This window comes from Alternaria incomplexa (genome assembly GCF_024043165.1).
Source record: "Alternaria incomplexa strain BMP 0042 chromosome Unknown scaffold_12, whole genome shotgun sequence".
Taxonomy (NCBI): domain Eukaryota; kingdom Fungi; phylum Ascomycota; class Dothideomycetes; order Pleosporales; family Pleosporaceae; genus Alternaria; species Alternaria incomplexa.
The window spans coordinates 1,447,679-1,463,383 of record NW_026249861.1 but is presented as its reverse complement, the minus strand read 5'-3'; the positions used below and the strand labels follow the sequence as shown (position 1 = coordinate 1,463,383).

The following is a 15,705-nucleotide window of genomic DNA, read 5'->3' as shown; positions in this document are numbered from 1 at the left end:
TGCAGCGTTGTCTTGCATCTTCTAGGTAAGTTTTAGTACATTGCGATACTGTTAAAGCCCGCGGATTATGCGCACGGATTATGCCCTCTAGATTTCCTTTCTTAGTTAGCGAACCCTAACGCGATACCAAATCGGGCGCGGATTGTGCATAATCCGTCGCCTTATATTGGTTAGGCCTACTCTTCTATTTCTTATTAGTTTTATTACTCTTACTAAAATTTACTTAGAGCTAGTAGCTCTAAGCACGTTCTCTAGGGTAGGTAATTATATTTATAGAGGTAAATAATAGATATTAATATTATAGTAGAGAGTGTAAAGAGTATTATAGTACGTAGTATAGTAGTAAAAAAGTAGTAAAGAAATAGTAGAGAGGTAGTAGAGAGGTAGTAAAGAGGTAATAAAAAAGGTAGAAAAGATAAGAAAATTATTATAGAGAGGAAAAGAGAGGTAAGAATAAAGGTATAAAACCTACGCTAATACAACTAATAGAGAGTAGAACCTACGCTAATTGTAAATTATAGTAGAATTCTAGGCAGTTGCTTAGAGGTAGAATAGCTAAAGGCTGCGTATTCTTTTAGAGTGTTAGAGTCGTAGAGTTACCCGCAAAGAAGAGTTCGACAGGTAGCTCTAGCGATAGCTCGTGCACCTTCTACGCGTCTTCCGCGCCGGTGTATAGAGGCGCGCCCTTGAATTGTACAACCCTAGCAATTGACACCGACAACGACCCCGGGCACATAGTCGCTCCCCGACATGTTCTGCATAGCCACGCTTGTAAGCCCTCACGAGAGGCATGTCGTCAAGCATCAGCATGGAAGGCAGCCCATGTCGTCGTCTCCCTACGATTCGTCACGGGCATGACATTGCGACTGTATGAACGCTCGTCTTGAGATTGATGCTTTCGCGAACGACACCCCACAATCTGCGGTATCTAACGCCTAACATCGAGGCTTGCTTGGCGCCAACACGGTACTCAGCCGCAAAATTCGAATTGCGGTACTGTGCGTCGCGCCATCAATCCAGAACGATCGCGTGCCCTGGGCGCATGGAAGATGAAGACATCCTTGCTGCTGTTCATCGCAGGCCTCAGCTCAGTAGCCCTGGCTAATGTCGGAACATCGAGCGGAGAAAGCCAAGCCCATGCCACAAGCAACACACTAAACGCCGACGAAGTCAAGATCGCCATGGATAATGCGCAGGTCGCGCAAGATCCCTTGATGATGGGTGCGATGCCACCAAGCGACAACAGCGCCTCGCGCCGCCACCGACGGGAGAAGCTACAGCTGCTGAAAAGGATGGACAAGAAGAGCGGTAAATGGGGAACGAGCCACCCGCGTTACAGGCTCCTCGAGGCGCTGTGGGCATATACAAGGTACCGCGAACGCCACATGGCTGAGCTGGACCGTTGGCGGAGTCTGTACAAGAGCGTCAGCAAGAAGCAGAAGAAGGTCGGTCGCACGTGCGCGTTGTGATACCGGTTGCTCACAGTGAAGCAGACATTGGAGAACACCGTCGGCTACACGAAGAAGCTCGATGAACTCGAAGAGCTGATCTACGTGAATGCAGCGGTCTCCAAGAGTATAGCCATGCACGCCATGAAGTTCTACGGCATCAGCCAGGAAGAGCTGGACGAGCACATGAAGCGGGCAGAGAGCGACAAGCGCCAAGCAGACAAGTTTGCGACAGCCCAAACGCTGAAGCACTACGTACGCGACTGGGCGGACGAAGGTCTGAAAGAGAGAAACGAAGCGTTCCCATGCATACTGAGCACCTTGAGCGCCATCAAAGCAGAGTCAGCCGAAAGCGCACCACTCAAGGTATTGCTTCCAGGCTCTGGAGTCGGTCGGCTGGGCCATGATGTCGCCAATCTCGGAGGTAAGTGTGGCGCGCAAAAGCAGAAGAGCGGCGACTGACGCAGTGACAGGCTTCGAGGTCACGATCAACGAGTGGTCAATGTTCATGAATGTCGGATACCGGTACATGGAAGCGCAAAAGGAAGCGCACGCGGTTACCATACACCCATTTATTGACGGAATGTCGCATCAGGCTACGAAGGCCGATATGATCCGGAGTGTGACGATACCCAACATGACCCCCAACCCAGGCGTCCTGCTTGTCGAGGGCGACTTCAACACCGCATTCAACGACCAACCAGGCCACTACGACATCATCGTCACCCATTTCTTCATCGACACGGCGCGCAACCTCATGGCCTACTTCGACACCATTCAGAGGCTGTTGAAGCCTGGTGGTCGATGGATCAACTTCGGCCCACTCCTGTACGGCACCGGGCCCTTCGTGCAGCTAAGCTTGGAGGAGATCATCAATGTCATTGAAGAGACGGGCTTTGAGTTCGAGGATCTGGGCGACGAGTGCGGCGAGCTGACGTTTGAGGGCAAGAAAGTCCGGAGTAAGGAGGCGGAATACGGGTTTAACCGGAGAGCGTTGACGCGGTACGCATACCTGGCGCAGGTTTGGATAGTGAAGAAGGTATAAACTGTCGCGTCGCTCGCGTTCTTGCGCACACGTTGCAAGAGATCGCAACTGCGTACACCAGCTATAGCAGTGGCCTGCCTCCTACCTAAGAAGAGGTCCGTAGGCCTACTAGCCCCTACCCGGGAGGACCTTTTAGGTCTGCTAGCTCCAAGCAAATTTTAGCAGACATCAAGTTTACCCTGAACTAACGTCCACGGACCAGCAGTCCAAGCTACAATTTTGAACAGCAGAGAAGGCCGCGATGAGCACTGCTGAGCGGGTTGCAATGAGCCACCGACTACCACCGAACGTATTCCAGGGCGAGACGGGACGGCCGTGTGCCCGAAGCGATCTGTCCCTCGGGCCTTGGCTATCATTTCTTCCGCATGGAGTGGGATTTCGCGTTGCGGCACCTATCAAGAAACGAGGAGAGTAGGCAAGGTGAGAATGAATTGCTAGAGTCCAGATGCCTCAAAATCGATGTACACAAGACGTGCTGTGGGCGCCACCCAGGAAACGAACGAGGTATAGACGCGAGATAAGAGAGCCCGTTACCGCAACCATCGCCGTACGCCCGCGCCCCGGGTCTTGATGGGACAAGTGTTGTTGTCCTTGCAGTCGACAGCATCCTCGGACCCCGCCTGGCTACAGGGTTGTTCAAACTGTTCGATCAGTGTAATAATCCCTTACTAGATGCGCAGGTCTTTAGAAACCGTCACTGCTGTTTTTAGGGTTGACTTCCGGAGAAGAATTTGCCTCCACCAGCTCATGCCCGCTTTCAGTCGGTGAACCATGACGGATAACAGCCTTCCACCCCGGCCACACTTTGCTAGTGAGATCTCCAAGGCTTGACATTCTCGCTGCGCCAGTAGGTACCTGAGGCCTCGCAGCAATCGTGCCCCAGATGGCTGCAAGCGGCTTTTTGAGAGATGGCAGGGACGCTGCGATCATACCCATGTGCAGTTCGAGAAAGTTCCAAATCGAATAAGCGTCATGCTCATCAAGCGGACTGGCCTTGGTCTGTCTCACTATGCCGGCAATGGCCGCAAACGCGCCAAAGGAGAGGATCAGAACCAGTGAGATACGAATGCGGATTGTGACCTTGAGCTTGATGACGATTGGGATCGGCAGGAGGGCGAGCAGGATATCTGTGACGATGTGAAATACTACACGGTCAGGAACGAGATTGAAAGACGCAAGTGGCTTTAGTGGAACTTACTCCCGTTTCCGAGCCCGATGATAGTGAAAGTGCTCCGGCTGTAGCACTTTGCGTTGCCCACTCCGAACGGCGGCGGACGCAACCTGTAGTCCCATGCCGCTGTGATGGGGACGCACTGAAAAGTCTAGCACAGTGCCATCGCTTAGCATGGATAAATTGGACAAGGGAGGCGCTTCAAGCAGCTGCGTGAGACGTGAACGGGCTCACTCACTATCGTCCCTACGCTGACGAGGGTCAAGATAACCATGAGCACAATGGCAAGCCAGAGAGCCCGAGAGTACGACTTGTTCGTCGCTACCAAGCGCTGAAGAAAGAGGCATATCGACACTTTTACCAATCCGAGCGCAACTACCACCGACATCTGGTGGAAAAAGCGAAACACGAGCAGCTGGCGATACATAGCCGCGTTGGCTTCAAGTAGCTCGACACGACTCCCCAGCCCTAGCCCGACCTGGAGCATGTAGAACACGAAACAAAATGTTGCAAACACCTAGGTACGCCGTGTCAGTATAGAGTCCCGAAACGGGTTGCAGCACACGATGCGTACCAGCGCGCTGATCATCACCCAGTCGTCGGTTCCGAACGAGCCGTATGGTCGGCCACGCTTGGAGCGAGCCCAGCAGCGGGTCAGAACGACCGACAGTGCTGCTACGTACTGTGGTATCGAGTAGGCGAGTAAGTGCGCAGCGGGCATCTTGGTGAGGTAGCGAAGGATTGTGAAGTTATGGGGTCGTGATGGACGCTGCAAGCCCTACACGTTCTTGCTGCTCCGTCATGTTACCGTTCCTTACGGCGCGGTCAACGCACATGAACGTGTTTTGGAAAGACGGCACAGAGCCGACTTCTCGATGCTCGTCCATCCCGTAGCAATGGAACCGATGAAGGGAGCCCAATTTAAGACGGCATCCTGTGCCATGCGCTCCACGATAAGCTCCTTACTACCGCAGACAACTGGCACGGCTGGAAAAGAGCATGCGCGTGTGTTTGCTGGTCTGGCACGTATCTCGAGCCTTTCAGTGCTGCTGTACGAAGCGATATCATGCCATGGTAGCTGCTGGGTCGTTGAGTCTGTTCGCTGTGCTCTAGGCAAGCATGGGACGGAGTTGGCATCTGCGTACATCCTTGCATACGCGATGCATAGACATTTCCACTTATGCTCCTGTGGGGCGTTGAGGATGTGGCGGGATAGTGGTGTTCCTACGCGCCAAGCGCCTCGTGCTCGAATGTCGCGTGCAGGTGCGGCAGAGAGGTGAGCGGACTGGACCCGATTGGAGGCGAGCGTGCAGGGCTGTTGTACCACGCCGCCTCGCGTACTCTAATGTGGCACAGTCGCCGTATGAGGGCAAGACCTCCACGCCGCTCGAAGTGCTAGACCAGGCCAGAGAGATGCCACAATCACTCGGTGCGCTAGACTGCCAGATAACTTCTCGCGACTTGCGCGGCCGAGACTCCAACGACGTCGTCTTTCTCCTCTTCTACACTGGACGCAACAAAGTCATCGGCCGACGCGTCGATGACCCGCAACGATACCGTGAGGCGTCCTGTCGAGTGTCCGTCTCTGATCGCGCATAATCTCTGCAGGTCCCAGTCCCACTCAATCAACGGCGTTGCCCCTTCACTGCTCCACCGGGCCGCCCCAGACTCGCGGAGCTAGCTCGAAGCCGCTGACTATGCGTCCTACAGGACGTTCGTGCTCTGCCTATCAGATCCTGGCGGTCGAGTTCGCAGCGGCTGGATGCTCCCGAGGCTTGCCCGCCACCGTGTCATTCTGCACCCTATAAAGCTGGATGCTGGCCTCACTGGCCAGCGTGCCTACACCGTCTGAGCTGGTATCACTTTTGTTCTTGTATCCTGAGTAGCAGCAACGTTAGACAACCAAAACAAGCTCGACCATGAAGGCTGTCTACTTCTTCAGCGTACTCAGTGCGGCCTTGGCCTTGGCTGGCCGCACCCATGTGAACTTCATGGAAAATGATGCTCTTGCTGCTGAAGGCTTCACAAAGTTGATGTTCCACGTGGCGAAACGTGGTCTTCCGAGCCCAGGAACTTGCACACCCGAGAAGTTGTCGGTCCGAAGGGAATGGTGAGTCGATATCGAAGCTGGAAGCACCAAACCACTGAGATCGACATAGGGCAACGCTACCCCGCGAGGAGAGGGTCGCCTACACCGATGCCGTTAATTGCTTGCACAAGCTGCCGGCGAGGACCCCGGCTTCTGTCGCGCCGGGCGCAAAGAGTCGCTACGACGACTTGGTCGTTACTCATATCCAGCAGTCGCTCTCCATCCACGGCACCGGAAACTTCCTGTCGTGGCATCGGTACTTCACCTGGGTCTATGAACAGATGCTTAGAGACGAGTGTGGTTTCCAGGGGACTTTTCCATATTACAACTGGGCTCATTATGCCGAGGACCCGAAGAGCGGTCCGTTCTTCGACGGTAGCGCTTCGAGCATGTCTGGCGATGGGGAGTACATCCCCAATCGCAACTCTTCTTGTTTTCCCTGGGACGGCGTCGCTGGCCCCTGCTAAATGCACCTCCAGCCTGGAACAGGCGGCGGTTGCGTGACTTCCGGCCCCTTCAAAGAGTACGTTCTGATCGCTTACTGATATCGCACAGGCCAGCTGACTTTCTGGCAGCTTCAAGATCAACATGGGACCACTTCAGACTATGCTTCAGATTCCCGGTGGTCTCTCGCCGAATCCGCAGCCTGATGGCCTGGGGTACAATCCTCGCTGTCTGCGCCGCGATATCTCTCTGCAAGCTGCGAACGCCACGTCGGATTCCGAGGTCGTTCGCCTTATCAAGAACTACACGAACATCGCGTCCTTCCAGGCCGAGTATCAGGGTGCGTTCGCTCAGGGGCGGATGGGAGTGCACACAGGTGGACACTACACGATAGGCGGCGATGCAGGGTCGGACTTCTACAACAGCCCTGCGGACCCGGCATTCTATCCACATCACGGGATGATCGATCGCGTCTGGTGGACCTGGCAGAACCTAGATCTCGAAAGCCGCGGGAGGGCGGTGGCGGGCTCCGCGGGCGCTATTGGCGACACTACGGCCACAAACGCTACGCTGGGGGACAAGCTAGTTATAGGTCCGTATGTTGGATATCCGAACGTGACTATAGGCGAAGCTATAAGCACGATCGGGGGCCCGTTCTGCTACGTGTATGCGTAAACAGCATTACAAAGCGCGTGTAGACTATAAATAAAGTAGCGGCGCGGTTAGTAGTATTATAATAGTCTTAGGTCTACGTACGCCTCTTCAGATACCCACCTTTCCTTGGATCGTCTGAAACTTCGGGCTCTTTCTTGGCGATGAAGGTGAGGCGTACCTAGGTAGCGTTGAGGGTTGAAAGACCGACTACAGCATACCGCCGGTCTGCGCAATGGTCATCAAATAACTCAGCGGTTTCCCGGGACAACGCACACAATACTGGGCTGTCTAGCACCCATACGAGAAGCCTGCGCCGTAGACAGATCAGTCGCCCTATACTCTACGAACTGACTGTCTGGGTTACTGAACTGGCGGCTTGCTGTCAGTCCGCAGTTCCAAATCGCATGTTTGCAAAAGCGCTCCATCCCGAGGTCATTGGCCGCCCCGGTGGTCGCGTCATTCTGTCCTTGAATGATCCATTAGGAGCGTAAGAGACACGGATACGCTTGGACGAGCAAGCATTAAGCTCTACGCCTTAGTTCATGAGGAGGACCTCTCGCCGCCGCGACCGGAATTGGGCATCGTTCGCTTGAGTGAAGGTAATGCAAGCAAACATGTGGTCGCGCCTCATCAAACATCACGACGAGACTGTTTGCGCAGCGGTGTGGAGGGTAGAAGAACTATAATAGAATCGAACGTCATATCAAATCCTCAAAGGTTAGATTGCTGAGTGAAGAGTCGACGCGTTTGGATCCGTGCAGACTCACCTTCACTGCGACTTTCGCTTAGCAAAGCGCGACAACGGCCACAACACTCCGCAGCTCGTTCCCCTCCACTCACTCTACTTCCTCCAGATGTCATCCGCAACACCAAAGGAAACGCCTGTCAACGCGAAAGACATCGACATGGCTCGCCTCAGCGTTCCCGCGAACGCGACACCGAAAACCGATCGAAAGCCGAGCCGTTTCCGCGGACTGTTCAGACAGCAGTCCAGCTCGAGCGCATCATCCAGTCCCGCTACCATGCAGAAGTCGCCTCCGCCAGTCGCATCTAGCCCGTTGGCGTCGCCATATGTGCGCCCAGGATACAAACAGATCGGTCTCCTACCCAGCGAGCAGTCCATGCACAGCTTACAGCGACTTGGTGAGACTGAGGTTGGCGATGGCGAGACGATTGGTTCTACAGCAGTTGAAGAGTCAGATCTAGGCGCGATCGACAAGACTCCGATACGCGATGCCGGCCGCGGGACGAACTGCAAAAGCCAGGATATCTCTCCACGCGCAGCTGGCGATGCAGACAAACGAAGTGGGTTGCCATTGGGTTCTTCCCACAAGATCGCAGAGGCCGTGAACAGTAAGGGTCTACTCAGGGCGCTTCTTTACAGCATGCTAACATTGTGACAGACGAGAACAGTAGCCGCGTTTGCGGTGCAAGTTTCGTGGACTCCACGGAGCATCAGATACTACCTGGTACGTCAAGCTGCTCACAATGTCAACGCACTCACTAACAAGCCTGCAGACAGCCCCAATTATCCCCAGCACGGCGGCCCCGTCGAAGACCCCAACCTGGTGCGGTACAAAACCACCAGCATCAAGCGCACAAATGACTTCCTCAAGAGTGCTCGTATATCGCCACAAACCGCACGTCCCATCGAGACCGCCGACGAGCACGTTTACTCCACGCTTTTGAATGAAGACGAGCCCAGCCCCCGCAAGTCTTTCGCGTCGAACACCTTCGACGACGACAGTTCGCTAAGTCAAGGCATCCGCGAGTATGTCGCCAGCAAGATCGCCGAAGCGCTGGCCGAGCACAACCGGGAGCGTCAAGACGACGCCGATGCTACGGTCAACAACATAGGCCCGCTGAACCTCATCCTCAAGATCGACGCGGCCGGCCTCGCCAAAACGAATATCTCTAAGCGGTTGACTGTGGACGAAGGAAAGATCGGCGACTTCCCGGAGCGCCTCACCATCGGTCCCTTCGAGATCTCGAATGCGCAACTAGAACGGGACATTCAGTTCGGTGTCATGGCCATGTACGCGATTACCTTCCTCAGCGCATCTCTTCTAGGGCCGAAGACTCTGCTTCTTGCTCTCTGGAAATCGGCGATCTTTATGGGGGTCTACGCCGCTCTGTTGCGTCAACTGTGCTGGACTGAGAAAGTCGAGCGCGACGTGCTGCTGGCGCCTGTGTGCTTCGTTGTCAGTGTGGCTACAGGGATGGGCGAGCAGCTACTTGCTCAGTTGGGCATGATGATGGTTGCAGTACTCGCTGAGGCTGTCGAACGCGCCGCTCAAAGCTGCGATGTGCAAATCCATGCTGACTAGATGTCTTGAGACAGCATGGTCATACTTGGCGTATGATTCGTAGGGGTTGCAAGCGTAGTCGCGGCTAATGCCGACAGCTAGGTGAATGAAGCTACTCAATGTCTCAATGCACTCTCGAATGGTGATGTGGTGAAGAATGGAGGAAGGCACAGGTCAGACCCTGCAGTAGACGGTGCCCGCATGCGCGTCACAGCTGGACACACAAGATTGAACAAAGCGCTGTTTTATTGCGCAACACTTCCTCATCTAAATTGTAGCGCATTACCGATGACCCGTCACAGTATTAACTCCCCATAGTGTCAGGTCTACGTTGGCTGCGGACTCGCCGACACAGCGTGAAGGCGCGTCGGTCCAAGACCAGCAATCGCCACGCTCTTCGATACCTCGATGTCATGACCAGTAACAAATACAAGCAACATCGTGCAGGTGTTCATGCGAAGAGTTGATGAGCGCGCGACAAAAGTGTCACGATTCCATACGTCGCTGCTGCACTGATCAATCTACGGTGCTGACGCCCTAGGTGAAAGCGACAGTCACAACAGCGACGGCGCTCTTGAAGGTAAGTTGACAATGGCATTCAAAATCAGGGCGACAGTGAATGCGATTGTTACCCTTGCTGGTGAGGCCTATCGTCGTGGAAGGCGGTTAAGGGTCCACCACGTACCATGGAAAGCAGATGAAGTGACAATTCACCTCGCTCTACGCACCCTCGCAGCAACAAAAGCAGCCACCACAACTCTACAGCCTGTCCTTATCACTTCAACCTCTTAACACAGCTCTCTAAAGCCTCACTCTCTAAAACCTTACTCTTTGAACCACTCAACTCCACCAACACACCCTACAACACACCCTACAACACCTCCTCACACCCCATGGACAGCAACGGCCCAGGCTCCCCGCGAGCAATTGCCAACTTCATCATCGCCAAGCTCACTGACGCCACAATCTACGTCCAAGACCTCATCGAGGCACAGGCTGAAGAGGAGCGCCGTCGCGTTCGGGAGGAGAACGAGGCTATATCGAGGGAGGCGCGCCGACGCGTTATGGAGTATGGCGATGCGGATGAGTCGTTAATGGGGGACCGGGAGGCGGAGGAGGGGAGGAGGAGGCCGCAGGTGTGATTGATGGGATGGGTTTGAGGGGGCGATGGGTTCTAGGTGTGGATGCGGTGTAGACTTGGGTTGGTGGTGGAGAGGAGTGGAGTGTATTGAAGTCGGTATGTGATGGTCACGAACAACTTGGTGTACACATGCAGAGATTTACGTACTCTATGGAAGGCCAAGAGTCTAGTACACTGGATGGTATGAAAGATCAATGTCGCAATAACATACCTACTCACTGCGTCGTGATGCGCATCATTCCTATATCTATAGTATGCCCTTACACATCGCAAATTGACTCGTTGCCCACTCAAACAACGATCTTTCCCATACCTCCATTCAAAGAGCATACATCCTGCGCGTCTACACCTGACCGCGGCGCTCTCAAACTCCATCTTCAACTCCGTCCCAGAATGCTTCACGTATGAATCCCGAGGTCCCTATGCCCGCCCACACCATCGCAGAACGTCCCCCGGCACGCATCGCAATCTAGCGCCCAACAGCAGTTGTAGAGCCACACAGACAGCGACACCAAAAAGGAAAGCGCCATATAGACCCAAGATCAGGTCCATAGCCGCGATGTCGCCGCCTAGACCGAGGAGCGCTTGGTGCGATGCTGTGATGGCCATGCAGCCGTAGATTATTGCTGTAGCTTGGGAGAAGGTGAGACCGGTGCGGTTGCGTGGACGAGTAGACTGCTGAGATATGGTTGTTGTAATAGGGCTAAGGGAAAGATGGATGGGTGCTGGTGTGATGGCGAGATTTTGACCCGCTGGCTCGGGAGCCACGTCCATAGCAGTGACGATAGGCGAGAAAGAAAGCTTAGCTCGATCGCTAGCTGCAGATAGGTGGTTTCGACGAGTTGATGTTTTCGTAGGGGGCTGTTCGACCGGTTGCCATGGTATCGAAAAGACCCGGACACTTCGATCCGGAAGTTTTGGCAAAGGCTTGTCTGGATCCGAAGAATTGGCGAAGAGCGCATGCTTACTGCGGCGCGGAGCATCTACGTCGAAGTAGCTTCTGCTCGGCCCACCTTCATCCTTCTCACGCTGTCCACCGTCAAAGAGTGGCTTCGCACGGCCGTTCTCACCACCCATCGCCTCCCTCGCCTTGACGCGCGCAAGTACATCCCTAACACTCGCCGGATCCACATACCCAAACTCTTCCTCTTCTTTATCATCAGAAGCAACAGAAGGCGTCTTAGGAGACACATACCCCTCACGACCCCTATCCTCGATTCTCCCCGCCCACTTCGACCTCCCGTTCGGACCAGTTCGCGACGCAAGATCCCTAGCCAGCTCTACCCTACCCCCCTCAAACTGCACCCTCAGCGCATCCTCAGCAGGCGACCGCGCTGTCGGTGAAAACCTCCCCGGCGTCCCCTCTCCAACCCCAAGCGTAGTAATGCCAGTAGGCGTACAAATCAAACCCTCAGCATTATCCAAGCTAACCCTATTCTCCTCAATCGGTGGCTCAGGAAGACCGGCTTCCGCCCACTCACCAGTAGGGGTACGGGAAGCTCGCTTTCGTATGTTTAGTATGTTCGAGGTAGAAGGAGGGCTGGCGCGACGTGCGTTGCGCTGGATGGGCGTGCGACCGAAGAGCTGAGCGCGGTCGAGATAGCCTGAATGCGTGGATGTTGATTGACGGAAGGCGGCTCGTCTGGAGTCTAAAAGGGGGTATGGTGATGGGGATGGCGATGAAGACATGCTGACATCACCCTGTCCACGACCGCTCAGAATAGGATCATATGACCCTGGTGAGTATTCTGGCAGTGATGACCCCATAGCCGGTGACGCGTACTGGTCGACGATGTTGGTGATGTTCCGCGATGCTGGAGGCGTAGTCCTATTGTTACGGGAGTTCGCCATGTTGTAATTCCAAGGTCGAATAGAAGTAGGGGGCTAGAGCCGTAGAAATGACCGTGAGGAAGTTGACTTGGCTGCAGTGAGTGCCAAAGCTTGACGGTACATGGTGGGTTGTCTCTTATTTCGCGACCTTTGAGAGTGCATGCAGAGGGAACTGGGCTCAGAAACTCGCCACTGCTCATCTGGCCTTCACACTGGTGACATGAGTGAATACATCGCAATCGCGATTTCCTTGTTCAATTCACCAAGGTTGGGGTGTAAGACCATCAAGAGTGTACCAGGCAGCTTCATCTGGATTGCAAGCTGCTTGTGTTGGTGTGTCTATCTTCTTTCCTCGTTATTTTCTTACTATCGTCAATCTACCTCTTTCTGTCCATCATCTCCACACACGGCTCTCATCACTATCTATGGCGCGACGTGGTCAATAGCTCGCTCTATTCGCTAAGCTAAAGTATTCCTAATATTGTACATGACCAATGAAGCGAAACCCTCTAACGAGAGGGAAGAGGTCGAACGAACGCCATTCACCTCATAAACAACGTGCTTTTATGCACATCCATCCTTCCCGTCCGCAGACTACGCGGGTATGGGCGCGGGAGGTTCTGGGCCGTCACCACCATCACCCCTTGATCTTATCGCCGTGGGGAGTGGGTTATCTGGGATTTTGATGGGCGCATCAGGCAAGGCCTTCAGCCGGCCAGGAAGGTCTTCGCCTTTGATGACCTTCATGATCTCCTTCTTGTCCAGCGTCTCGTACTGCACAAGCGCATCGGCTAATCTGTCGAGCTCCTTGCGCTTCGACAGCAGCAACTCCTTTGCATCCTTTCTTGCCTCATCGATCAACTTCCGCACCTCGTCGTCGATGATTCGCTTGGTCTCGGGTGCGACCATCTCGTAATTAGATTTGTAGTCGACGTTGCCAAGCTTTTCTGAGAAGCCGCACTGAGTGACCATCATGTACGCTATCCTCGTTGCGTTGGAAATGTCGCTGGAAGCTCCGGTGGATACATTCTCCTCACCATATACAAGCTCTTCGGCAATCTTGCCGCCCAGAGAGACCTGCAGTTGGCGTATGTATTGTTTGCGAGTGTGGTGGCCCTCTTCTTCCGGAAGGAAAAAGGTAATACCGGCGGCGTGACCTCTGGGAAGTATAGTCGCCTTGTGCAGATCGTTGAAGCCAGGCTTGTAGAGACCGACGAGCGCATGGCCGCCCTCGTGGTAGGCGGTGTGAATCTTGTCCTTGAGCGGTACGGAGCGGCTCTTCCTTTCTGCACCCATACTGATCTTGTCCTTGGCCCATTCCAAGTCGTCGAGAGAGACGAACTTTGCCTGAATCTTAGAAGCACGGATAGCTGCCGAGTTGGCGACATTCTCTAGCTCGGCACCAGAGAATCCAGGTGTGCCACGGGCGATGGTAGAAAGGTCGATATCGGGAGAGAGGCGGATCTTCTGAGTGTGGTACTTGAGGATAGCCAGTCGGCCACCTACATCAGGGAGTTCAACCTGGACATGACGATCGAAGCGTCCGGGGCGAAGCAGGGCTTCGTCGAGAGACTCGGGATGGTTGGTGGCAGCAATGAAGATGACACCACTGCTTTGGTCGAAGCCGTCGAGATCGTTGAGAAGCTGGTTGAGGGTCTGGCGGTGGTAGCTGGCGTCGCGCGACCTGCGCTTTCCGCCTATGGCATCAAGTTCGTCGATGAAGACAATGGCAGGCGCCTTGCCTCGAGCAGCAGTGAAGAGTTCGCGGACACGCTTGGCTCCGACACCAACGTAGACTTCGTCGAATTCCGAACCGGACATGTAGAAGAAGGGAACGCCGGCCTCTCCTGCGCAAGCACGAGCAAGCAGAGTTTTACCAGTACCAGGAGGGCCAACTAGGAGTACACCTTTGGGGAGTCTGCCACCGAGTTTGTTGTACTTGTCGGGGTTCTTGAGAAAGTCGACGACATCGGTGAGTTCTTCCTTGGCCTCGTCGCAACCGTGGACATCGCTGAAGCGGGTGTTCTGCTGCTCGGGGCGAACCTCGGCGTTCTCTTTACCGCCAACGCCCTTCTTGAGGACGCCGCTGGTCTCGACGAAGAGGGTGATGAGGATCAGGGAGACGTAGGCAGCCAAAGCGAAACCGCAGATCCAGCGGACCCACTTGAAGATAACATTCATCAGAGACTCTTCGACAACGACGTAGACGGGGTCGGCCTTGACGCCAGCGCCGCCCCTGGTCTTGGCGACCTGGGCACCACCAGCGTTTGCGCCAATGGCCTGGGTGATAGCCTGGCGCTGGTTCGCGGTGAGCCCCGAGTGTTCGCCGCCGTCCTGTCCCGTCTTTGCCAAGGCGTTGTTGTACATCTTGTCGATTGTGGAGTTGGTGGCGAAGCGTCCTGTGTTGTACCGGTCGATGATGATCTGGTGGTAGTTGCCGCGCAGAAGAGCCGAGTAGAAGGAAGCCTGAGCGGAGGCGCTCGTAGGGCTGGCATTAGCAGCCTGTTCGAGGCGAGCGAGCTGTTCCTGAGAGGGGCCACCGAAGAGCGAGCGCTGTTGTACGAGGCTGAGTCCGAGCATGCCGGGCTTGGTCAGCTGGCGGAAGTGCGAGAGAGGGCCGTTGCGCGACATGGAAGAGAACTGGCGTGCCCTGAGGGCAGCGACGGGCGATGTCATGGCGAAGGGGTTGCATAGTCCGACGCGCGGTACTGCAGAGTGTCAGTGTTGTGCTCCGACTGTGCCTCATTGCGACTTACCTGAACATGAAGACGAAGATGCGGTGGTGAGCTGCCTGACGCCGGCAGCCGTGGGCATGCGGCCCAGGGCGTGCCACGGGGAGCGCAGGACGGTAGACATGGTGGGCGACAGTTGCGACGTGACAGAAGCGACCTTCTATATGTTTTGTCAGTAGGGGTTCAATGACGCGATGTCGGAACTCGTGGCAAAACGCACCTGGGCAGCGCCGGCCGCGTGGAGGGCCATGGTGAAGAATGCGCAGCGCAGAGGCCGCAGGGACTATATCAAGTACCAAATGAAAGGAAAGGAATAGGCGCGCGTGGGCGGTGGTGCAGGCGTGGCGGCGAGAGGCCACGGAAAGCTAGTCGTCACGTCTATGGAAAGTGGCAGAATGGGCCAGTGCTGAGATGCATCTAAGTTCCGAGACCCTTGCATCTGTCGTGTGCTTGGCGATACGGCGGAACTCGACCTTGCGCCACCATCTGGGTCAATTCACCGCCACGGCTCATCACATAATCGTCTTGTAGGATATTCTGTATTTCAGATATCGCGTCCATTCACTTGCAGCATGGTACAGCGGCGTGTGATATCTTGACGTGCGCCTGGGTTCAGGGCGATTCGCTATGACGTAGGTAAGCAAGGGCAGTCATTGCATCTTGACAACTATACGGACTGAGAAGTTCAGATGTCAAGCCGTTTGTGAGGCTTGTGGTGCATCCAGTCCAAGGTTGGAGAAGATGTTGTGCCAAAGTCGCGGCGCACCTCGGCTGGCGGGGTAAAGAGCCTCGTAGCTTGTCGCGCTGCACGTCTAGATCATATACATTGTCTCGCGATCAATACT

The 15,705-nt window shown here is 54.9% G+C and overlaps 5 protein-coding genes across 5 annotated transcripts; 3 read left to right on the top strand and 2 right to left on the bottom strand.

Annotated features, from left to right (window-relative positions):
* Nucleotides 1–1,080: 1,080 nt before the first annotated feature.
* Nucleotides 1,081–2,493, top strand: J4E90_008358 (uncharacterized protein; the record flags this gene model as incomplete). Its single annotated transcript, XM_051437886.1, has 3 exons — nucleotides 1,081–1,445; nucleotides 1,494–1,872; nucleotides 1,922–2,493. Coding segments are annotated over 3 exons (1,316 nt in total), but the record flags the coding sequence as incomplete, so codon positions are not given.
* Nucleotides 2,494–7,873: 5,380 nt separating this feature from the next.
* Nucleotides 7,874–9,178, top strand: J4E90_008357 (uncharacterized protein; the record flags this gene model as incomplete). The annotated part of the gene is made up of 3 exons (XM_051437885.1): nucleotides 7,874–7,881; nucleotides 7,988–7,994; nucleotides 8,390–9,178. 3 exons carry the CDS (start codon nucleotides 7,874–7,876, stop codon nucleotides 9,176–9,178), a joined length of 804 nt encoding a protein of 267 aa, XP_051288696.1.
* Nucleotides 9,179–10,050: 872 nt separating this feature from the next.
* Nucleotides 10,051–10,299, top strand: J4E90_008356 (uncharacterized protein; the record flags this gene model as incomplete). Its single annotated transcript, XM_051437884.1, has 1 exon — nucleotides 10,051–10,299. The coding sequence occupies one exon, from the start codon at nucleotides 10,051–10,053 to the stop codon at nucleotides 10,297–10,299; it is 249 nt and encodes an 82-aa protein (XP_051288695.1).
* Nucleotides 10,300–10,718: 419 nt separating this feature from the next.
* On the bottom strand, nucleotides 10,719–12,149 carry J4E90_008355 (uncharacterized protein; the record flags this gene model as incomplete). Its single annotated transcript, XM_051437883.1, has 1 exon — nucleotides 10,719–12,149. One exon carries the CDS (start codon nucleotides 12,147–12,149, stop codon nucleotides 10,719–10,721), a length of 1,431 nt encoding a protein of 476 aa, XP_051288694.1.
* Nucleotides 12,150–12,722: 573 nt separating this feature from the next.
* On the bottom strand, nucleotides 12,723–14,892 carry J4E90_008354 (uncharacterized protein; the record flags this gene model as incomplete). The annotated part of the gene is made up of 2 exons (XM_051437882.1): nucleotides 12,723–14,778; nucleotides 14,885–14,892. The coding sequence occupies 2 exons, from the start codon at nucleotides 14,890–14,892 to the stop codon at nucleotides 12,723–12,725; spliced, it is 2,064 nt and encodes a 687-aa protein (XP_051288693.1).
* Nucleotides 14,893–15,705: the final 813 nt, after the last annotated feature.